The sequence below is a fragment of the Mastigoproctus giganteus genome, chromosome 9 (assembly GCF_048544385.1).
Source record: "Mastigoproctus giganteus isolate SK-2022 chromosome 9, ASM4854438v1, whole genome shotgun sequence".
Lineage (NCBI taxonomy): Eukaryota > Metazoa > Arthropoda > Arachnida > Uropygi > Thelyphonidae > Mastigoproctus > Mastigoproctus giganteus.
In genome coordinates, this window is record NC_143583.1 from 136,179,354 (window position 1) to 136,204,811 (window position 25,458).

Below are 25,458 nucleotides of genomic sequence, written 5' to 3' on the forward strand. Positions count from 1 at the left end.
AATGGTTAGGCCACATCTAGAGTGCTGTGTACAGGTCTGGAGGCCTCATTTTAGAAAGGATCTAGAGTTGCTAGAATGAGTACAAAGAAGGGCAACAAGATTGGTAAGGCGAACAAAGGGTTGCTCTTACCAAGGAAGGCGCTTAAGTTCTGCAAATTGCAGCGCCTGGACAGTAGGCACCTGCGAGGTGATTTGAGTGAGATGTATAAGGCCTTGAATGGGTTGAGCAAGCTAAATGCTGATGGGATTTTTCCTCTTGCTCAGATTAAGAAATTGAGGGAGCGTAGATTCAAATTGAGGACAGACAGTTGTAGAATAGATGTGCGGAAATTTGCCATTAGCCAGCGAGCGGCTGATTGGTGGAACAGACTTCTATCTTTCATTTTGGAAGTTGATAGCCTAAATAAATTTAAGGCTGAGCTGGACAGCCATTTGGAACGAATGGAGGAGTGAAATGGAAAGGGTTTAATTTGTCTTCTGTCCTGTCTAGTGAACGAGGCACTGCGATCTTGAAAATTATCCCAGTGAGAGCAAAGTTATGTTCATCAGGCGGTCCGAATGTTGGGAAATTATTCGGAAAAGTGGATGAGACAGTGATGTGAAACATTTTTTTGCTTTTACCAATACAAACTGAAATCCTAGGAGTTACCAGATTTGGGGCCTTTAAAAAAGTAACATATATGAAGTATTGAATCTATAATTTTGGGAAGTAATTCTGACTCTGAACAATTTTAAGGGGAGATTAAACTACCCTTTAATCTACCACTATAACAAAAATTAAGGAGTATGCTTTCTTGGATCGTATGCCTCTGCTAATGCTAAATGACTCAACATTGTACTCGTCACTCTTGTCAACTGGATGCACTGCCTTAGATTTAATATCCTTCCTAGTCCAAGCTGTCCTAACTGTATATGCTGTACTTCACATATTCAAATTCAGCATAATTTTTGTCTGAGTGACACCATGTTTCTGCTATTTCTACAATGTCTGCATTTGATGACATAATCAGTACTTCAAATTTATTTACAATGCTTCTAGCATTAGTGTACATGCAAGTATACATGCACATGTGCTTACTCTTAGTTACCTTAACAGAGTCCATTTATTTATTTGTTCCATGATTACTCACAGCATGACTGAAGTCCTAGACACCTTGCTTCCCAGACTGATGCATGTACCAACAGTAGAAGTGCAAGAATCGCTTTCATCTGTTCCTGTGGCTGTAGTTAAGCTATTAGTCTGTGAATGGCCCCCCCACCAAACTAGCAATTTTCCAACCCACCAATCACTGCCTCAATAGCATTATTAAATATTCTTGCACTCCTTCTATACAAGTGTATCTCATCCTCGTAAAAACAGTCTCCTTTTAACAAGCACAGGCGACATGGAGAAAAATTCTCCACCATGAGCTTTTCACATTCTTTCTAGGGTTGAACTGATTGTCAATGCTCAACATATACTTCCTCCTATCATGTCTGGGCAGAATTACAGACACTTGCAAATTCAATCCTAACTTGTGACTTTTTCCCAACATTTCCCTGTAGTTGTTAAGTAAGTCCTCAGATCTCCTACTCTTAATATTATTAGTGCAAAAGTGTACAACCATGTTTTGTGTGCTTAAAAGATGATATCTGCTCTAAAACATCATCTACTTTTGCTCTTGGCAGACATACCCTAGTCCTATTCTACCTAGCCTTTTTGTACAACGTTCGTATTAAAAGACTTCAGTTTTGCAAGCTACTAGAGTTTGGAAACCTTTAGTATGCAGACTGATCCATCAAGGTGTTTAAGACCTCAAAAAGCTAATATAAATAAATGCAGAAAGAATTTTTATGCTTAATCAGGTGACATACACAAGGCACATAAATTTATACTGAGAGGGGATAATTGTAGACTAGAAGCTAAAAAGCTTTCCTTTAGTCAAACTGAGTGATCGACTGTTGCAATAAACACACACCTACAGTTTATTTAAATTTTAGTTGGAATTGGATAAATACTTGAAATAAATAGTTAGCATTAGCAAGGGCACATGATGCAAGAAAGCAAGCTTATATAGCATCAGCCAAAAAAAAAAAAAAAAAGCACACACACCCTTCAACATTTCATCCATCCACTCACCCCAAATGTTTGTCTAGTTTTGCCTTGAATCTGTTTAAGTTATCAACTTCTAAATGACGATGGAAGTTTGTTCCAGCAATCAACCACCCGCTGGCTAAAGGCAAACTTCTGCATATCTATCCTGCAACTGTCTTTCCTCAATTTGAATTTATGCCCTCTCAGGCGATTATTCTGAGCAAGTGTAAGAATCCCATCAGCATTGAGCATGCTCAAACCATTCAAGGCTTTATTCACCTCAATCAGATCACCTCACAGGTGCCTAGTCTCCAGATGTAATTTGCAAAACTTAAGCCTTTCTTTGTAAGAGCAACCCTTTGTTCCATTCACTACTTTTGTTGCCCTTCTCTGTACTCGTTCCAACAGCTCTACATCTTTCTTAAAATGAGGTCTCCAGACCTGTATACAGTACTAAAGGTGTGGCCTGACCATTGCCTTATACAAGGGGATAATCAGCTCCTTATCCCCGCTAGAAAAATTCCTGTATATCATTGACAAGACACCATGAGCTACTCTTGCAGACCGTTTGCACTGCTCAGAAAACTTCATATCTGCTTTCACAATTACCCCAGGTCCTTTTCACTCTCTACCACTGTCAATGTAGTACTACACAGTTGATACGTTATTCTGGGGTTACTGCTTTCCATATGCAGTACTTTACATTTGTCAGTGTTAATCTTCAGTTGCCACCTCTCAGCCCATCTGCTCAACTTATCTACATCCAGTTGGAGTAGCATACTATCTTTACTGTCGTTAACAACTCTGCCAACCTTTGTATCATCTGCAAACTTGGACATTAAGCCTGATGTACCATCATCAATATCATTGATGAATACAGAAAACAACAATGGACCCAACATTGAACCCTAGGGGACTCCACTAATAACATTAGTCCACGAAGAGCAGTATCTATTGATTGCCACTCTGTCTTCTCACACTCAACCATCCAGCAATTTGCCTCCAATGCCACACTGCTCCAATTTGTGCAGAAGTCTTCCATGTGCAACAGTATCAAAAGCCTTTCTAAGGTCCAAATATGTGATATCAAAATTATTCTTTGCATCCAGCTCCTTTGTGACTACATCATAGTATCCAATCAAACTGGTCAGACAAGACTTCCCCGTAACAAACCCATTCTGTGTCCAAGCTATAGCTGAAGTCTTGTCTAGATGATCTTGCATTGCTTCTTTAACCAGTGCCTCAATTAATTTCCCTGGAACAGAAATTAAACTAACAGGTCTGTAATTACCTGTATCTCCCTTTGATCCTCTCCTTTGTGGATTGGAGTCATTTGCACATCTCCAGTCCATGGGTACCTCCCTGAGTCCAAAGAAGCTCTCATAATTATGGCTAAGGGTTTGCTTACTTCCTTTGCTGCCTCCTTTAATATAACTGGATAGATTCCATCCATCCCATGTGCCTTTCTTATCTTTATCTTCAACAATTTCTCGTCCACTTTACTCTCAATTAACTTAAGCTAGGGAAGATAACACTGGTTGCTTATTTACTTTATTTTTAATTTAAATTTGATTTAGTTATTTATTTTCTTGATCATGCTACATAAGCTTGCTGTTTTGCATCATTTTATGATACTAATAATACCAAAGGAAGTACAGTATTTTGTCAAGACTTTTTGTCTTAGGGCACTGGCGAGGACAACGATCTCATTCATACTGCCTTAATAAATTAAAGAATCCACAGTATTCTGTGGATTCTTTAATCCATAATCCACAAATCCAGACTAACTATATATAAATATATTTATAGATTATATATAACATACATAATCTATAAATGAAGTGGCCAATCTTTGCAAACTCTTTCAGTGGAGTTCATTATCCCCTGGGCTGTGAGTTTTCTGCTAGTAGCTGCATTCTAATATAATTACAGCTATCACTTATAATAGTTAATATTATTTGACTGGTACTTTAAAACCTTATAAAAAGTGAAGACCAATTTACTTAACAAAACTAACTTTTGTAAAGTGGTACATCATACTTATGAGTTCATAATTCATAATTATAATCATAAATCATAATTCATGTTTTGAAATTTTCTAAAACTTAATATTTTCTACACAAATGCTTTTAAATATATATTCTCTTTTTATATATTGACTTAATTATCAAAAATTAGAAGAAAATATGTCAAATTTTAAAAATATAAAAATATGTTAATTGTAACCATTCTTTGAAAAATCATTTAAAAAAAATTGTAAAAACCTTGTTAGGTTTTTTTATGGAAAAATATCTCATATATCTATTTATGTATCACTTCCATCAACTTCTGGCTTTGAATATGCTTTTTTAAGCCCAAATTGGACAATAATGGCCAAGCATGACTTTAAAGAAGTTAATTTCATACTGCCATATATGGTTCGAGGGCCCACCCACAAAAAACATAAATACATTTTTGTACTCTGACAAAAGTTAATTATTTTAAAAACTCTTCAATCTATCCCATATTTTCAAATCTCTATACCGGGAGGGGGGGAAAAAAATCTGGTACTTAACTTTATAAAAAGTGAAGTCCAATTTTCATGACAATTTTTATACTTTTGTCTATTTCATATTTTTTGATACTTTAGAAAAATTTCAAAAGTTAGGTTTGATTGTATACCTTAACATTTGGCAAAACCACATAATTGTGATAGTGCAAGGTAACAGTGTAAAAAAAAAAGGTGGTTTTTTAACCCTAATTTCATTAGCTTCTCCCCACTGCCCCTTGCTATACCATGATAAATGCTAAAACAAATGCTAACAAATGTTAACAAATGCTAAAAATATTTTCAGGTATGTTTCAATCACCTCCTGTGTAGCAGTTTATCATGGGTACTCATGAACTTGGCAATAGCATCAGTAGTGGCATATGATGCAACAAAGCAAGCTCATACAGCATCAGCAAAAAAAGGGGGAGGGGGGACACTTCCCATTCATCTCTCCATCTGCTCAAAAAGTTTGTCCAATTCTTCCTTGAATTTATTTAAGCTATCAACTTCCACAACAACAGATGGAAGTTTGTTCCAGCAATCAACCACTCACTGACTAATGGCAAATTTCCACACATCTATTCTGCAACTGTCTTTCCTCAGTTTGAATTTATGCCTCCTCAAGTGCATAAGCAAGAGGAAGAATCCCATCAGCATTGATGAGTTTGGCAGCTGTGCAAAACTGTGAAAACAGAGAACATTGTTTATAATAATGGCCTTCTTGTGATATTATTGGTCTTATTAAATCTTAATTGACTCCACTGTGGAACAAACTGCAATACAGAGCTGTATGCTGGTTGTATTTTGGCTGATGTTGCACATTTTGCTGTTTTTCTTTCAAAGACAAGTTACCTTTCTGACAAGTTACCTATTGTCACTTCCTCCAGTTATGTACAGTTATTCGTACCATGAATAACTATATATATCAAGTATGGTATGAATAACTATACATATCAGCTATAGTTTAAAATGTTTTCATTTGTTATCTGTGAAGTTCCTCTCTAAAATATTACTGTTTGATGTGGATCAGCAATCTTCATAATTTGACCATTATTGTTCAAGGAGGTTCAAGCCTGTTGTTCCAAAACATGTACCATTACTGTAACCTTCTCTGACACTATGATAGGATTATTGCTTATCTGTGAAGTTCCTCTCTAAAATATTACTGTTTGATGTGGATCAGCAATCTTCATAATTTGACCATTATTGTTCAAGGAGGTTCAAGCCTGTTGTTCCAAAACATGTACCATTACTGTAACCTTCTCTGACACTATGATAGGATTATTGCTTCTCTCTCTCTCTCTCTCTCTCTCTCTCTCTCTCTCTCTCTCTCTCTCTCTCACACACACACACACACACACACACACACACACACACACACACACACACACACACACACACACACACACACACACACACACACACACTGACCTGAAGGAAAACATCAGAAGGCATGATGCCAACATTCTGTATGAGATGCTTCAGGCAACAGTTTCTGCACTGTGCTTCCAGCAGATTTGCAAAGAAAATAACTATTGCATTAAGAAATTTTGTTTTCTCAACCTCTCCATACTGTACTATAATTTGAGCAGATAAATTGTGCTATGTGTTAGGTGCATGCAGAGCTAAACATATTCTGATACTACTTTTTTGTAAAAAATCTTGCACAGAGAGTGGTCCTTTATGTCATGACACATTTTGGTGGTGCATAATAATATAAATGAAATTTTTTCTTCATTGCAAATTTAAAATGTAGAGCTCAGTCAACTTGAGAACATAAAACAATGAAGTAATAATTTATTGATATTTTGATTTAGTTTCTGAAACACTTCATCATATTATTACTTCTTAGGATAGTAATGATACTTTCCCCAGATGGTTTCAGATTAAAAAACAAAATAAAACAAAAACTGAAAGCAACTTAAGTTACATTTCATAAATTTAAGAAGTAAGCTTAAATCTATGAAAGAAGTAATGAATAAAAAAAGATAAGAAACAAATTATGCACTTCCCTCCTCATGAAGGTAACTATCTACTTGACATTTGAATTTTCATTTGAACTACCTGCAGAGGCAACTTTTTTCCAGTAATCAACTGGCTAAAAGAAAGCTTCCTACAATCTAGTCTAAACCTCTTTCCCTATAATTTGAGTTTATGGCCCCAAGTTATGGTATTCTTTATAACAATGAAAATTCTGCCTTCATTCATTTTACTAACCCCTCTCAGAGCCTTATAAACCTCAATCAGGTCTCCTGTGAGGTGCGTGGCTGCCAAGCTCTATAGTCCATATAATCGGACTCTCTCTCTCCTCATATGGTTGGCCTTTTGCCAATCTCACCATGAGTTCCCCTGTCATTGGACCCTTTCAAGAAGTCTTTTTTTTTTTTTCTTTCTTTTTTTTAAATGAGATCTCCATACTTGGACACAGTATTCTAAATGCAGCCTTACAACTGCCTTATACAGTTGGATCATGACCTCCCTATCTCTAGAGAATAATGTTCGATAAATCATCGATAGGACACCATGGCTTTCCTAGTTGCCTGTTTACACTGCTCAGTAAACTTCATATCTATCGTAACTCCCAGACCCCTTTCTTCCTCTACTGTTTTTAACTCAACCACACCAACTATATAATTATTTTTGGGTTGCTATTCCCCAAGTGTAAAACCCTTCCATTTTGCTACATTAAAACATAACTGCCACTTTTCTGACCATTCTTGAAGCTTGTTCAAGTCATTCTGAAAAAGTGATACTTGACATTGATCGATTAACGATATCTATCAACCTCTACACCATCTGCAAATTTTAATTTCACGCTTTCTATCCCTTTGTCGATGTTGTTTATGAAAATCAGAAACAGTGGTCCAAGAACCGATCTGCCCCACTTCTGATATTACACCAATCTGAGGAATATCTATTAATTACAATCCTCTTTCTTCTGCCCTGCAGTCTTACAATCTTTCCAGTAATCCCAACATGTTCCAGCTTATACAAATACAGTAACCTCATGAGAGGTTACTGTATAAGCATGAGGGAATGAGTAAATGCCTTGCTAAAATCCAAATAAACTATGTTGAAATTGTTTCCTACACCCAGCTCAGTAACTGTGTCAAAATAGCTTAGTACATTAGTTAAACATGATTTTTCCCTTAACAAAAACATGTGTTTCTTCAGAATGTATTTCTATCTAAATGTTCCCAGATTGCACTCTTAATCACTGCACATTTTCCTTACCACTGAAGTCAGACTAACCAGTCTGTAGCTACCAACTTCACTCTTAGAACCTCCTTTATGCATTCACGGTATGCTGGCACTTCTCCAGTGCAAAGGAATCTCTCTTGACTCCACTGATTGCCCTCATAATTAACCTCAGTGGTTCAATACCCTCTCTAGCGGCCTCCCTCAAAATTACTGGGTATATGCCATCAGATTCCGAGAGCCTTACTTGTATTTGTGCTCAAAAGGTCTAATAAACAGTCATCTGCAATTTCAAAATAATTAATTTCATATCACTCAGTCTAACTCACACTGTCTCTTCTCAGCACGAAGGGTCATTAATTAAAAATTGATCTTAAAGAACCTATTCACCAGCAACATCAACACTCACTCTCACTCTCTCTCTCTCTCCCCTTCCTTCCTTCCTTCCTTCCTTGGCCTCCCTAACCATATCTGTGGTACTATTACAGTTCAACTCGTAGTTGTTGCAGGCTTCAGTAACTTTGATCACTCTGTAACTATCCCATGTTATCTTTTTCTGCTATATTAGACTGGTTGGCTCTACATTCATCCATTTCTGCATCCCCCTCAAGCAATATTTTCTTAATAGTATGTACATGGCTTGTTATTTTTTTCTTTAATAGTATTCCCTAATTCAAATGTATTTGCCCTCCTGCTGCAATCCTCCCAATTAACAGATGCCATATAGCAACTTAAACTATCATAGTCCCCTGTTCTGAAATTAAAACCCCTACATTTACCTACTGCAACATCTTTCTTCATCTTCCAACTAATGAATGTGTGATCACTACCTGTCAATGATTCCTGAACATTAAGCCCTGTGCTGTCATCTGGTTTGTGAGTAATGATGACGTCAAGAATATTCTCACCACTAATATTTTCTATAACATGTTGGTACAAATAATAATTATCTAGTTTATTTTAAAAAAATTTTCCCTCAAAAATTTAAAAAATTTCTGGTGAGTTTCCTTCCCACTTATTCCAACCAATCTGGGGCAGATTGAAGTCACCTAAGACATTCACACCTGCTTGCCCATTCTATCTGCATGTAGAGACTCATAACCTTCTGGTCTGTAGATTACTCCTCCTCTTATTACACTTTTGCTTCCAATTAACTCACATCACACAGATTCTATGCTGGCAGATGCAACTTCTGACTCAGAAAAAGCTCATTTCGTGCTCAGGCTGCTTTTGATAAGACGCATGACCCCACCACCACTTCTATCTTCCTTATCTTTCCTAAATACATTATACATACCATAGGGAACTTGTGATCCCAATTTCCAGGTGACACCATATTTCTGTTAGCCCTATTTATGTAAGCATTAGTTGCCCTAACCAGGGGTTCGAATTCGGCCATTTTATTGACAATGTTCCTGATGTTACTGTAAACACAGTTAACACTAGGTATTCTGAAATTCATGATCCTGAAACATCCCTTCAAGTTATTTAGGCTTGTTACCCTAGCTTTATCTTCCTGCCCATTTGAAATGTGGCTACTCCCAGAACATCCTGCTAATGTAATGATGAATGCAAGCAAGTGTGAATGCCTTGAATGCAAGCAAGTGTGAATGCCTTTGATGTGTGCAAGTGTGGTGACTTTGGATTGATTGGAATAAGTGGGAAGGAAACTCGTCAGAAATTTTTTAAAATTTTTGAGAGAATTTTTTTTTAAAATAAACTAGATAATTATTATTTGTACCATCATGTTACAGAAAATACTAGGAATTTCTTGACATCATTAGTTGTTGTGGTAACAAACAGAAATTCTTAAGGTGAGTGCAAGCATTACTTTGACCCATATCATCAAAAAAATGTAGATCTATTTCCTAAGCACCTAGGGTGGGTGAAGAAGGGTAATATAAATTACCTTAAGGTTCCTCAACTCTTAAGGTATCCTCAATGATACTGGCAAAAATCCTTTAACTACCTTTGTTCAAATGAATACCATCTCTTCAACCTACAAGTGTGGGCCATGCTGATAAAAACTTCCCCCAGAGCAGGGGTCAGCAACCTTTTTGAGTGAAGAGCCATTTCTGATTTAATTTTTTTAAAAAAGAGACTCCAATGAGCCACATCTCAGCTCAAGCTGGGAGGAAGAGGAGAAGGAGGGGTGGGGGAGTTTTTTAAGAAATGGAATAGAGTGGGAAGGTGTTTTATTAAAAAATATATATATTTTGAAATATTATTTATGAATACTGAAAAAACATAACAAACATCCAATTAGGTATGAATTAATGTGACTTTTGTTGCTGAACTTCTCAAGAACAAGTCTCTCAACGTCAGGCGAGTATGCCACTATTTTCATCTTTAAACATGCTGAGAGACTTGCATTGTTCAGATGGTTTCTTGATTTATTTTTAATATAGTTTATGTTCAAAAATATTTGCCTGCAGAAATTTGTTGAACCAAAAACTGAAAGGAGAAGTCCAAATGCAAATCTTTTCAAATTTATATACGTGTCTGGTAAGCTACTCCACGCATCAAACACAATTTGGTCTTGCTTTTTCAACTCAACTATCGCCATCCATTTGATGAACTGCAAGGGCAGCCTTTTGCCTTTCCAAATCTTCAATTTCAGTTTTAAGGCATTTTAGTCTTGCACTCCACATGTCCTTAATTTTTAAGTCCTCTAACTCCATTTCAAATTGTGCTTCATGTGGGCTAAAAGTTAAAGAGCCAGAGGTTGCCGACCCCTGCCCTAGAGCCTTGCAGATTCTCTCAAATCTTGAGTTAATCCGCAAGGCTTTCACCATATAATGCTTCCTATCATGCCTGGGCAAAATTGCAGACAAGTACACATTCTGACCTAACTTGCAGCATTTTTTCAGTATGGCCCTACATTCATCCAACAAAATGTTGAGTAGTGTTCTATTAATATTGTTAGTCCCCACGTGAATAATAATGCTCTCTTTACCCCTTCCCCCTAAAATCTGGCAATCTGTTGGTATCATTATCAACTGTTACCCCCAGTAAACACCCTGGTTCTGGTACACCTATCTTTATTACAAAAAATATTACACGTTTCCCTGACAATAGTCTCCCATTAAAACTAAATCATCATCAACCAGGGCATTATGCACTTCATTATTCTTTTCTGGGACCTGAATATAGGGTACAACACTTGGTAGTTACAAGATACTTGAGTCCTTGATGAGCTGCCAGTTATATTATATTTTTTTCTAGAGCAAGCACCCATTTCTTCAGTGATTCAAATTCTTCTCATAATTCACAAAGTTCTAATTTGAGTTCAGTACACTCCTTACATTGGGTGCAAAGACAAGAATCATCAGTTGGGATAGGTTTGTCTATTAGACCAATCTTAGAGTACATGCCACACCCTGTACAATCGACAAACTCATGACCCACATCAGAAATGTCTGAATGCATTTCTGTCTGAGTCATGATGTCCTTAGATTTTGTATTCTAAGTGAGTCTTGTAACAACCATTATTTAGATGCTTTCCAAGTACTTATCTAAATACAAAAAAGAAGCTAACTTATGTGACTACAGGAATTTAAACTATATATTAACTAAGAAATAATAATAACGTATATATCCAGTAAAATATAACTTTAATTAAATAGTTTGCGCAAGCACTATAAATGTTTGGCCATATATATATATATATATATATATGTTACTATTATTACTTACTGGATATATATACGTTATTATTATTTCTTAAAAGTACAATGGATTCCAGTACAACAGGCCCATTTACTCTCATATATATATTAACTAGTTTAGTATATTAAATAAATAAATTTAAAAAAACTTCAAAATTATTTCAAAAACTAACCTGCTATGAAGAGGTTCCGAAATGCATGGACTCACAATACAGCCTCCAATTTTGTGAAGGTGATATACGGATTTGCAAGGAAAGTACAAAGAACTTCACTTGAGTAGAAATTTTCTAGATGTTTGCTAAAGAGACTGTATTGCTATGGTTCACAAGTGGAACATGCCATAGCGCAATCAATGTTATCTGCACATGCTGTGAAGGTGGGAGATATATTTAAAAATGCCATAGGCTGCTAACAAGAGCATTGACAAAATATATCTACCTTGAGGAATGCAAATCATCAATGATTTGCAAACTCACTTTTCGTTCAATTTCGAATGAGGTGAGAACACTTCACTTGGAACATTTGCAAATCAGCAGCAGTGGCATTCCTCAAGGTGGGTCTTTTTTTCTCACTGCTCTTGTCAGCAATCTTTGTGCCAGTTAACACTGCTTCTGCCTTCACAGCATATACAGATGATACTGTTTGGGTGCAGGTAAATTCCACTTGTGAACTGTGACAATAATCAGCCTTAACCTGATTGTGATAGTAATATGATATAGGATTTAGTGATAGCACAGCATTTTTGAAGTAGCAATAACAGTGATGTTATTTTTATCAAGTCAAAGGCTCATGTGAGTTCAATAGCAATTGTATGTGGAACTTCATTAGAATCCCAGCAATGTAAAAATTTTTGGTGAGCTAAGGTAGATGTGATTATGAACCTGTTTTCAATCGTATAATGCATGCGATCCAGTATTTTCAAAGATTAAATTCAACAGTGCTGGAATTTAAGGCTGTCTTTTTTTTTTCCAGAGGTCAGCCACAAGTTAGCTATCAAACTTGGGAGCAAGCAGCTTTGCTATAGGAGCAACTCTGAAATGTAACCAATGCAGATATAACACTTTCTGAGTGCCTATGTGCTTAGGTTCTAGGGTAGCACATATGACTACTGGTAGGCATGTTGTTAAATGTGGCACTGGTATAGCTGCATGCAGTAATTAATTTATTATTTAATTAATAATTAGAAGAGTGAGAGTGTCACTGATGAAGTATGCTGCAATCTTCAAGGCTATATGTGGGTTCAGACCCACAGTCACCGTGAACTTGTTGGGCGGCAAGTAGATGACTCCTAAAAGTCATCTACTTGCCATATTCTTTAAACATCTGTGCAACTACTGCAGATGTTTATAAAGAAGTTCACTACAGAAGCCTAACCAAGTGGATTTTTTTTTTTTTTTTTTTACTTTAAATTAGAAAACATGATTGCACCATTTGTTTGCATCTAGGTGATGGATATTTTTTTCATAGGAACAGATCTGTTTTCTTCACTTTGCCCCATTATTTAATACTGTTTGCTTTAATTTTCAAACTGCTTTGCATTTAATACTGTTTGCTTTAATTTTCAAACTGCTTTGCTTATATGAGGGAACGCTTGACATGATTCCTTCATGGGGCATCTGTAATTCATTATAAAAGATGTTTTGTGAAAGTGATTTATTTCTTAACAGATTAGCACATTTGCTGTCACTTACACATGTGTGTGTCAAATGGCACCAAAGTGCCACGATACATAAGTGCAGTTATTCTTAAGGGGGTCAGTAAATGACTGCGGTAAAAGTAAAGACACACAAAATGAACAACTGCTCAATATTGGCACTGACTGGAATCTGCATTATTTGCAGTAGCTCTTTGTACACAATTTTATTTGTTCTTTGATTGTGTCGAGGTTAGGTTTTATACATGGTATAAACTTTTGATAAAATTTTGAGGTTTGTTCAGATTTACAGTTGAATCCAAAAGTAAATGTTCACTTTTGGCTATGAATTCCAGACTTTTTTCTTTTTAACCATTATTTATTTTTAGATGGATATTAAAAGAGTTGCCTCAACATTCTCAAAATGAATTACTACAGACTGATCGTATCCTCTCAAATATAAGCAGCAGCAGCAACATGTTAACTGCCATAACGTTAAGAAAAAATGAATTGCTATGGGCAAATTTTTTTGAAAATAAATGATCAACATACTGTGATAAATACACCATGACATATCCAACAAAACAAAACAAGCAAAAATAAATTAATAATAATAATAATTTTTGGGTGTACCAGGCCATCTAAATTCATTTTCCATTAAAGAATATGCTGTCTGTAATGCTACATAGTCACATGGCTCAAACAGTAAAATGAATTGCTGGTATCACATGGCATAATGCTTAAAAAAACAGTGAGACACACACATTGGTTTTCAAGCGCAACAGTGATAAAGAAATAACACTTCACTATATATATTTATGACTTTATTGGTTGATACATATGGTTTATATTCAAACCATATGTATCAATCCCTCTTTGGAAATCTCATTCACCGTACATTAACTAATATTTAATGGCCCATAAAAAATATTAAGTAACATGTAGCACATAACTACATATCTTCAGTCCTTGTGGACTGCTGTGGACATACTTTTGGTAACAATAGCAGACTGCCAACTGGCAGTCTAAAACGCTAATGGCCAGATATTTAGCTCTCGCATGTGAGTTCAAGTGAGGTAGATTTAGCAAAGTCCAGTCCAGCTGTTCTTCAATATCCAAAAAATGCTTGTACTGTAGTAATCCTGAGTATATCACTCAAGTGCAAGGTCCATAATACTATGAACATTGGGTATACTTGGAGGTGACCACCCAGGCCTGAACCAACATGAAAATGCCTTCAGGAGTGGCATCCACACCCAATAGAGGATGGATGAACTTCTCAACACTAGGAAATACTAGGCAGTAGATTACTTTCATCACCAAGTGCATAACCATCACTTTGCTTAATTAAGGCTTGAAGTGTTCAAACCATACCTTTTGAGGTTATTATGAGCATCATGGTAAAACCCAACACTTACATTTGGAGGGTATGATATTAACACAATTTTTTTTTTTTTTTGGCCATCCACTAGATAACTCATTGAACTAACCTATCAGGAATGATCTTGGAAGTTTTCAGTTCAGGTAGTAAATAATCTTCCTGCCTCTACTCTACTAGCTGTGATTGATAGAGGTTGAATAGTAATACCATAATGCATCTACGAGAAGGTTAATTAGCATTTATACTTCCACCTCTTTCTGAACATCTTCATCAGTTAGTCAATATCTATTCACAGTTCAACTCCAAACCCACAAATAACTTTCCTTCTATTATTTCTGTTCTTTAAAACAAATCTTTATGTATGTATTTCCTGAAAATTATAATCTGCAGAAATTTAAGCCCTATGGTAACAAGTACTTATTACCCTTTTCCCTAGAAATTTTTGGCAAATTGACCAAGCAGGCTAAAGTATACCCACAGAGAAAGGATCTTGTCTTCTCTCCTCAAACCATACACAGTACTAGAATATTATAAGTTTTAATAACCCTTCATATTTTAAAACCACATATACACACAGTGATACTGAATTGTGACCACCCCATAATATGCAGCATAGTCCATAACGTTCAGACTATGCCGCATAACTCACAGTATAAAAAGCTGATCAGCTTCTTACACCAGAGCAGTGGTAATTTGCATCTGGTCATGCAAGTCAAACTGATAAAATAGCAGTTACGGGAAATAGTAAAGATATCAGGGAGTTTCAAAAGTGCATAACTGTGGGAGATCCTGCATTAGGTGCTTCCACACGAGAAACAGCATATCTTGTCAGTTGCTCATGGCCCACTGTAGTTAAGGTGCACAAAGAATGGGGTTGAATGTTTTAAACCACCTCCTACCAACAGAACTGTAAAGGATTATGGGTGGACGTTCATGGTAAGAAAAGGATGAAATGCATTGTAATGAGTTCAATGGCAAGTCACTATGCAAAGGCTAACATCAGGATAGAATATGGGGAATGCAAGAACAATATCCCAAATGACGATGCATTGCACACTCAGTCATATAGGATTCCACAACAGAAAACCCAAGAGACACATCTCCTCGCCACTGATCATCATCAGTGGCAAATGCTGCAGTGTCAGACAAGTTGGTTGGACACTGGAAACGAGGGTGTTGGTCAGATGAGTCCAAACACCTGGTGCAACTCTCTGACAGACACCTTCATGTGTGGCACAAGCAACAAGAGTCCATGGTGCCTACTATGAGGCAGGTGGCAGTAATTGCTTAACAAGAGGAGCATGTTTTACTGGCAAGAACTAGGACTCCTGTTGTGGACGAACCAATGTTTCACTGGTGAGGTCTCTGCTGGCAACTCTTAGGAGACCAAATGCACCTTGCCAGGTTGCATTTTTTCCCAGATAGAAACAGGATCTACCAAGACAATAATGTGCTGTCCTTGAGCCGCCACTGCATATGAGCGGTTTGAGGAACAGGGTGAAGATATCACCTATCTTGATTGGCCTCCAAATTTGCCAAACCTCAATCCAACTGAACATCTGTGGGATGTTTTGGAATGGGAATGAGGCATGTAGACACGCAACTGTCATCTATTCTGACTCTGTGGAAAGCCTTGAAGGCAGCATGGCTGCAGATCCCTGTGAACATCTTCAGACACCTAGTGCAGTCAATGCTTAGGCAAATAGCAGCTATTATCTGTGCAAATGGTGTCCCACCATAGTATTAAGTAGGTGGTCATAATTCAGTGATCACTCAATGTATATGAATCACATGACATTAAAAAAAAAAAAAAAAAAAAACAGAAAGAAAGAAAACTTTAGAAAGTGTTAACTTTCTACTAGCCCCTTTCTTTATAAAATCCTGGGATCGTTCAATCAGTGTACACATGCGATTCAGAACTGTATGCCATAAATTCTACAGTAGTTTCCTGACAGTGAAAGGAATCAAAATATGTTCTTGGGAGATTTGAAAAAATCTCCCAAGATTTTTTCAACAACAGCATAGTTTTTAAGAAAAATGTGACATCAATTTCAGTATCAGAGATATGAGAGAAAAATAAGATAATAAAATAAAAAAGTATATTTTACTGAAATACAGTAAATATACTTTTATTTTTTTCATAATTTACATAACTCTATGCAAATACTTCCCATACTGCATCCCACTGTGACTAATAATTGCATTTTCACAGAATGTGTTTTTAGTATACCTGCACCCACACCCTGAAGACTAAATGTGGGAGTAAATCAGCATTTCATGTTTTTTAAATAAATTTTATTTTCTAAATTAATATTGATTTCACCATGAGTGTGTTTTACTTTATTTACTGTACGCCAGTGTAACTGTGTTGTTTTGTATCTACTGCCCTTCCCTTACACTGTAAGGGACATCATGAAATTTTAACATCCTTTTTCTGGAAAAAAAAAAAAAAAAAAAAACCCCGATATCCACAGTGTAATAATGTTGTTTTGTATTCATTTCTCTTATACTGGACGTGATATTAATGAAGCTAATCTTTTTTTCTTAAAAAATACATCTTCTTAAGAACATTTGATTCCTTTTGTTGTCAAGAGCCCACTGTAGGATTTATGACTTGCAATATTGAATCACCACACACACACACACAGACACATATAAACACATATGCACACTCGTGAGTCAAAACACTTTTACCACCTACTTAATAGCATGTTCAGCTGCCTTTTGCCATGTTAATTGCTTTAACCCGACATGGCATCAACTCTATGAGACCGAGGAAGGTGTCCTCAAGTATCCCGAACCAGATGGACAGAAGGACGTCCCAGAGTCTGGCAATGGAGCAAGACACTAGCATGGGCTGATGAATTTTGCACTCCATTGCATCCCACAAATGTTCGATGGGATTGATTTCAGGGGAATTTGGTGGCTAGGGGAGCACATTAGGATATGATTCTTGCACAATGAGGGCCTTGTGATATGGGGCACTATCTTGTTGAAAGAGTTCAGTGCCATCTGGATACATATTCACCACGTAGGGCACAATTTGGACATGGTTGCCCTTGTACCACTAGACACTCAAAACAAACTGCCAGTTCTTCGTTTTCAGCTTCACAAATTTTCAAAAAATTATGACCTTGCAGCTGCAATGTTGCTGAAAGCAACAGCAGATTCTTTACAACTGTGTTGAAAACTTCAGAGAAGATCTGACCATAGATGAAGTTAAATGTCTGTCAAAGTTTTATACCAAAAGTAATGACTTCAGTGACCAGTCTAATCTGCACAAGATTATTCACCTCTTTTCATGGATGCTTAACATCAATTGCTTCAATGTTTATTCAGAAATATATTTTTATAAATATATTTCTAGATAGACATTGAAGCAATCATCTACTCAAATCTTGCCTCTGGTTCTGGAAATGAATACTTTCTGAATTGTTTGCAAAGATTGTGTAGGTCCACTTTGAAGTCTTCAACAAATTTCCATCAATTTTATTTCAGACGTAAGCAGGAAATCCATAAAAATTGAGAAAGTGAAATCCTTAGCAGTCGAGGCTGCCACAGGAAATAAATTTGATGAATTGAAGTAATAGTCAACTCATCAAATACAGACATTGTATAGTTACCAGTAAGGAATTCAAAATTTGAATATGAGGAGTACAATGTATACAGAAAAGACAGGCAGAACAGGAGGGAGAAGATGTCACGTTTCTAGCATATTTTATGTGCTTCTTAAATAACTACTGGCCACCCAGTCAATATGAGTGCCCAGTGCAATGTCAAGTCGGCTTGGAATGATTAAGGACTGGGAAAACAAAACTTAGAGTAAGAGTGTGTTATAGCTGAATGATTGCGATGAGTATAACAAACAACTGTACAGACATACTGTGACTAACTATCCAGATATCGACTGGACACTGTGGGTTCACGCACTGTTAGAGGCAACGGGAGGAAGCAATATTCTTGATCTGATTATCTACAGTGATTCTTCATGCATTAAGAAACTACAGATAAAAGAACCACCAGGTAGCAGTGATTACAGTGTACTGTAATCACTGCTACCTGGTGTACACAATAGAAGCAGTCCAAAATTTTTTTTTACATTATCTCGCATACCACAATCCTCTATTTTATCATTCAGTGCACTATGAATCGCTTTTTGCAATTACTTTCATCTGTTACCTCTTAGCACCAGAATAATTACTGCTGACATCATCCTTCTTACCAAAGTAATCACTGGAACCTATGAAGCAACTGATATCCTAAGCAAAATCAACTTCCATGCTCCTCCTGGACAAGTCAGGAATCTCATGCTGTTTTGTTTTGACTCTGCCAACATGGACTTAATGAAGTTCAGACCACTAAACAGAATTACCACAGCATATAACTCTCTCTTGTTGACTTTTCTCAATTTCTGACTCTTGGACTGCAAAGTGATTAGTTCTCCTTTAACCTCTGTGGTTTGTTTTTATTTATTTATTTAATAAATAAATAGATATCTAATAGAAATAAATGAGCTTGAAATGCTAGTCAAGACATCAAAGGCAGATATTGTTCGATATCAGAGATGTTGTGTCACACAGATATAAGCAGTGCAGAATTGGAATTTGGGAAGTACAATGTGTACAGGAAGGATAGACAGGACAGGAAGGGAGGAGGGGTTATGCTGTTAGTTAAGAAACACATAAAATCTAAGGAAGTGCATCCAACTGATGTTGGTGGACAATGCAGTGTTGAGTCTGTTTGGTGTGACATAAGCACTGGGAAAGGAAAATTGAGAGTAGGTGTGTGTTAGAGGCCTAATGAATCTGAGGAGTATAATAAGCATTTGTGCAGAGAAAGAGTGGGCCAATAAATCAGAATGTCTTATAATGGGGAATTTTAACTTTCCAGATATTGATTGGAACTTGTGGGTTTGTCACTCGCACACTAGCAAGACTTTTGTGGATTTATTGGATGACTGTTTTCTACAGCAACATGTTCAAGGGGCAACCAGAGGGAGTAATACTCTTGATCTGATTATCAGCAGTGATTATTCATGCATTAAGAATTTGCAGATAAAAGAACCACTGGGTGACAGTGATCACAATGTACTGATGTGGGAATTACTTAAAGACGTAACTACCATCAAGGCTAAAGGGAAGGGCTTTTGCTTTCGTAAAGCTGACTACAGAGGTCTCAGACAGTTTTTAAATTCTGACAGTGGGATAAACTGACGATGTTACCAATGTTGAATTCTAAATGGGAAGCCTTTAAGGGCTTAATTTTGGAGGCTATTAGGCTTTTCATTCCAACTAAGAAATACTGTTCAAGGTTTAGTAGTAGTGGCATGTGATGCAAGAAAGCAAGTGTATGAGTTTATGCAACATCACCCAAAAAAAAAAAAAAAAAATTTACAAAACAATTCTCTCTAAATGTTTGTCCAGTTACTCCTTAAATTTATTTAACCTATCAACTTCCACAACGACAGATGGAAGTTTGTTCCAGCAATTAACCACCTGCTGGCTAAAGGCAAATTTCCGCACATCTATTCTACATGGATGTCAGATGAATTAATGAGGCTCGTGGCAGAGAAGAAAAATGTATGGGATGCATATATGGGATGAAAGTATCAGGTTACACAGAAACCTATGGCAGGTATAAACTAGTCTGTAATCAAGTCACAAAATAGGTTAGGCAGGCGAAGGCAGATTACGAGAAATCCTTGGCAAAGGATGCAAAGAAAAACAGCAAAAAGTTCTTTACTTATGTAAACTCTAGAAGGAAATGGATGAATCAGATTGGACCACTTAACATAGATGGGTTGACTATTGATGATCATGCTCAGGTAGCTGATAAACTGAATGAGTATTTTGCATCTACATTCACACACAAGGAGTTATTCAATGAGGGGAGCGCGAGAAGTTTATCAAATGCTAACAGGGAGCTAAGCGACTTTGTAATGACTGAGAGCAAAGTGGAGGAGAAATTGTTGAAGCCTGGGGTGGACGGTATCTCTTCAGTTATATTAAAGGAGGCAGCAAAGGAAGTAAGCAAACCCTTAGCCATAATTATGAGAGCTTCCATGGATTCAGGGGAGGTAACCCATGGACTGGAGGTGTGCAAATGTATCACCAATTCACAAAGGGTGACACAAGTAACTATAGACCTGTTAATTTAACTTGTGTTCCGGGGAAAATAATGGAATCACTGGGTAAAGAAGCACTGCAGGATCATCTAGACAAGACTGCAGTAATAATTAAAATACAGCATGGGTTTGTTAAAGGGAGGTCTTGTCAGACCAATTTAATTGGATACCATGATGTGGTCACAAAGGAACTGAACGCCAAAAATAATTTTGATATCATATACTTGGATTTCAGGAAAGCTTTTGATACTGTTGCACATGAAAGACTGATGTACAAATTGGAGGTATAGTATTAAGAGTAAGTTGCTACAATGGATAAAGGGATGGTTGAGTGGGAGATGACAGATTTGCGGTAATCAATGGACACTGCTCTTTGTGGACAAATGTTATTAGTGGAGTTTCCCAGGGTTCAGTGTTGGGCCCACTGTTCTTTTGTATATTTATCAATGATACTGATGAAGGTATATCGGGTTTAATGTCCAAGTCTGCCGATTATACAAAGGTTGGCAGGGTTGTTAACGACAGCAAAGACAGTATGCTACTCCAACTGGATCTAGATAATTTGGGAAAATGGGCTGAGAAGTGGCAAATAAAGTTTAACAATTACAAATGGAAAGTACTGCATACTATACTGCATACTATACTGCATACGGGTAGCAATAACCGAAGAGAAACGTACCAACTGTGTCAACTGTGTGGTACTACACTCAGGGAAGTGGGAAAGTGAAAAATACCTGGGGGGGGGGGGTAATTGTACAGTTGAATATGAAGTTCACTGAGCAGTGCAGATGGGCTGCAAGGGCAGGTCAGGGAGTCTTGTCAATGATATATAGGAATTTTGCTAGCAGGTACAGGGAGGTGATTATCTCGTTATAAGGCAATGGTCAGGCCACACCTAGAGTACTGTGTACAGGTCTGGAGGCCTCATTTTAGGAAGGATGTAGAGTTGCTAGAACGAGTACAAAGAAGGGCAACAAGATTGGTGAGGGAAACAAAGGGGTGCTCTTACCAAGAAAGGCTTAAGTTCTGCAAATTGCAGCGCCTGGAGAGTAGGCTCCTGCAAGGTGATCTGATTAAGGTGTATAAAGCCTTGAATGGGTTGAACAAGCTGAATGCTGATGGGATTCTTCTTCTTGCTCAGACTAAGAACCTGAGGGGGCACAGTTTCAAGTTGAGGAAAGACAGTTGTAGAATAGATGTGCAGAAATCTGCCTTTAGCCAGCAGGTAGTTGATTGGTGGAACAGGTTTCCATCTTTTGTTGTGGAAGCTAATAGCCTAAATAAATTTAAGGCTGAGCTGGACAGGCATTTGGAATGAATGGAGGGGTGAAATGGGAGGTTTTTTTTTTTTTTTTTTTTTGCTGATGCTGCATAAGCTTGCTTTTTTTTGCATCGTATACTTCTACTAATGCTAACACTTAAAGACAACTACCGTCAAGGGTAGAAGGAAGGGAATTTGCTTTCATAAGAGTAACAACAGTGGTATCACAATTTTAAATTTTTAAATTCTAATTCTAGGTTTTTAAAATTCTGTGCAGTGGGACCAACTGATTATGTTACCAGGAAAGTAATCATTGAAGCTACTTGGTTTTTCATACCAACTAAGAAATACTGTTCAAGGCTTAGACCTAAATGGATATAAGATAAACTAGTGAGACTTGCAGCAGAGAAGAAAAATGCATGGGATGCATATAAATTATCAGGTGAGATAGAAGCCTAGAGTAGATATAAACTAGTCTACAATCACTTCACAACAAAGATTTGGCAAACTAAGGCAGATTATGTAAAGTCTCTAGCAAAGAATGAAAGGAAAGGCAGCAAAGACTTCTTTGCTTATATTAACAGTGGAAGGAAGGAGTTGAATTACATTGGTCCACTTGATGGCGATGGTCTAACTAGTGATAATCTTGCTAAGGTTGCTGACAAACTGAATAGGTATTTTGCCGCTACATTCAAGGGGAATGCCAGAAGTTTATCAAACTTTAACAGAGGTAAATGATTTTTGAACAAACTTCCATCTGGTGTTTTAGAGGTTGGTAATTTAAATAAATTCAAGGAAGAAACAGACAAACTGTTAGAAGGGATGCACAAGTGATATGGGAGGTGTTGACTTTTCTTTGGCTGTTGATGTTTAAGCTTGCTTTCTTGCATTGTTTGCCACTATTAATACTAACACTTTGTCCTGGATATTATAGATAATGGCAGCTTTACAAAACAAGATTCAGTGTCTGCTTGGGGTGCTGAAACTATCAACTAAATATGCTAATTTGGTAAGCAAGCTCAATTTAACCTCCTCACAGTTTTCAAAGAGAAGGATGATTATTTTGTCCCATGACAACCAATGGACTTCAATATGGAAATCAAAAGTTTTGTCCATTCAACCTCTCTCATTGAACAGGACTTTAAAAATATGTTTATAATTTTTACTGCCTTGTCCAGAACTCTTCTAAAGCCAGCAAGCATCTTCTTTACAACTAATTGTTCACAAGAATATTAGTGTGCTGCTGCCACCAGCAGTGTAACCTGGAGTTTTCACTTTTTGATTCATGATAAATTTGTTCAGTACCTCAAAAATTGCTTCTCTTGTCATGTGAGTAGGGAATAGATTGGCAGAACAAAAATTTATCATGTACTTTACCTGAATATACACCAGAAGTTAGCATCAACCACTGTATCTGTTCACTAGCAAAGTTGAGGCAAGAAGTACTGACTGATGCAAGCTCATATTCCCCATTTTTAGCTATGGAAGTTATATTTATCTATAGGCAATAATGCAAATAATTTTAACTGGTTAATGTGAACAGTGTTTCTAGCTGATTTAAGACACCGATTCTCAAATTAATAATAAATGTAGCAGAAATATTTAAACCTTTAGATGTAAATTATGCAATAAAGCCTAAGTACAGTATTTGTGCGGGGGAGCCAGAAAACGTACTTTAAATTACTGAACCTTATATGTATACAGTACTTTTAATTTTCAGATCACTCAAAACCATAAATGTAATATAGTTTTTGCAATTGCTTTTACTTTTGTATTATTAGCTCTAGCTGATTGACTTACAGCCAATGATCCATACTTCACAGAATAATTTTTCTTGGGGGGGGGGGGGGTCGTAAATGGAATATTCAAAGAGCAGAACTCAGTGGTAGATTTCCATAAAAAATTAACCGTCCAAATGCAAAAGCTGCTGTAAGCAAACTAAATTTTTAATACTTCATAGAACACATCAACTGATACTGAAGATGACCACCAAACCAAAACCAAAACAAACTATTTAATGGGGCCAGGAGAAAGGACCCAGTACTGCAAGCATGCTACAACCATTTAAATTGGAGAGAAGTTCTTGCTAGGCTTCAACAAGAAGTAATGACTTTGAACTGAAACACTGACTTCACAACTTTGAAACAAATAGAGCATATAGTAATGAATAAATTAAAGAAGGATGGGCAGATGAGGCAAGTATTGTTTTTTTTTGACTGATGCTGTTATAAACTTGCTTCCTTGCATCATCTTCCTAATACTAGTACAATATTAAAAATAATACAGGTCCATAGACTATAAATTAATACTGATTGAGAATTTGGTCCTGCAGTTTTTACAAAAAAACATTAAGCTGACAATTAAGCTATTTTAATTCACCAAACACTTAAAAAACTTTCAGATTGTCATGTTTACAGACATTAACAGAACAATCTTATCTTTCTGTAACCAGACAAAAAAAAAAAAAAAAAAAAAAAAGAAGAAGTTTATTCATAAAGCAAAAATGAACAGTACTGCCTATATTTCAAAAACAATGACACCAATAGTCATCTGTCTTAAAAGAGAATAAAAATATTTCATACTGTTTTACCACATATTACTATTCAGCAGTAAAAGAGTACGAAAAGTGGTGGTAGTATTAAAACAGCATGAAATGTTTTTTCATGCTGTTTTACTAAATATTAATATACAAAAGCAAGTCTAGCCCTGTCATTATCTATACATTAAAACGCTTTATTGTTTAAATATTTAAGCGATGCAAAATAAACTAGTATATGCAATGTATATGTGGCAAGCATTTTCAAATTATTTTATTGGTTTATTTATACCAAGTGTTGGGCAAGTTGTCTATTCAAGTTTGGATAATCAGTGTATCAGTGTTTATGAAATAAGTTCCAGATTTTAAATTGCTAGAAAATTAAAATTTTACTGGAGCTTCACTGTTCACAAATACAACCATTCTCTCAACTGTTTTCTTGTATGGCCACAGTGGTGGTGCCATGTGTAAATATTAGTGACTAGCATTTGGACCAGCCCACACTATGAGAACCAATGGCTTAAGAAGTTGACAGTTTGGTGTGTAAGTAGAGGAGGGGGGTGGGCTTGGAATTTTCTTTTTTTGAAGAGGCAGATCCCAGCCTTCCTAAGATGGTATTACCATAGTACTATAAGTCAGTTTGAAAAATTTTGGATGTTTATGCTATTTAAATGTTTTGAATATTTTTCTATCTAAAATGTAAATATTAGTTAAAGTCCACAGAAGATGACTATCATCCCCAATGAGGGTTTGATACATGTGGTTTTAATAAAACCATAATATATGCAGTGAAGTATTATTTATTCTTCATAGTCATCACCTGCATTAAGATGCCCTTCTCCCAGCATATAGTACGGTAAAATCTCGATAATCCGAGTCTCGTTATATCTGAGTTCCACTTAATCCAAGGTTACTCCTAGAAAAAAAGGAAGTTATACCTGTGTAATAACTTCATGAATTTGCATAGGTGTCAAAACAAAAGTATGCTAATTTAAGTTTTTTTTTTAATTTTTTTTTTATTAACAACTCTATAAATACTGGTTTAAAAAAAAT

General features: G+C 36.4%; 1 protein-coding gene across 4 annotated transcripts in view; it reads right to left on the minus strand.

Moving 5' to 3' along the window:
- The window catches only part of LOC150080762 (high mobility group protein B3-like), a 260,329-nt gene that overhangs the window by 142,697 nt on the left and 92,174 nt on the right, over positions 1 to 25,458 (minus strand). Inside the window, exon 3 of one of the 4 annotated variants that reach the window (XM_090381084.1) lies at positions 25,226 to 25,321. The exons of the other annotated variants lie outside the window; for them this stretch is intronic. Coding sequence (XP_090237210.1) covers positions 25,226 to 25,253 — 28 coding nt within the window. The 5' untranslated portion in view covers positions 25,254 to 25,321. The remainder of the gene's footprint in view (positions 1 to 25,225; positions 25,322 to 25,458) is intronic. 4 annotated transcript variants of the gene reach the window in all.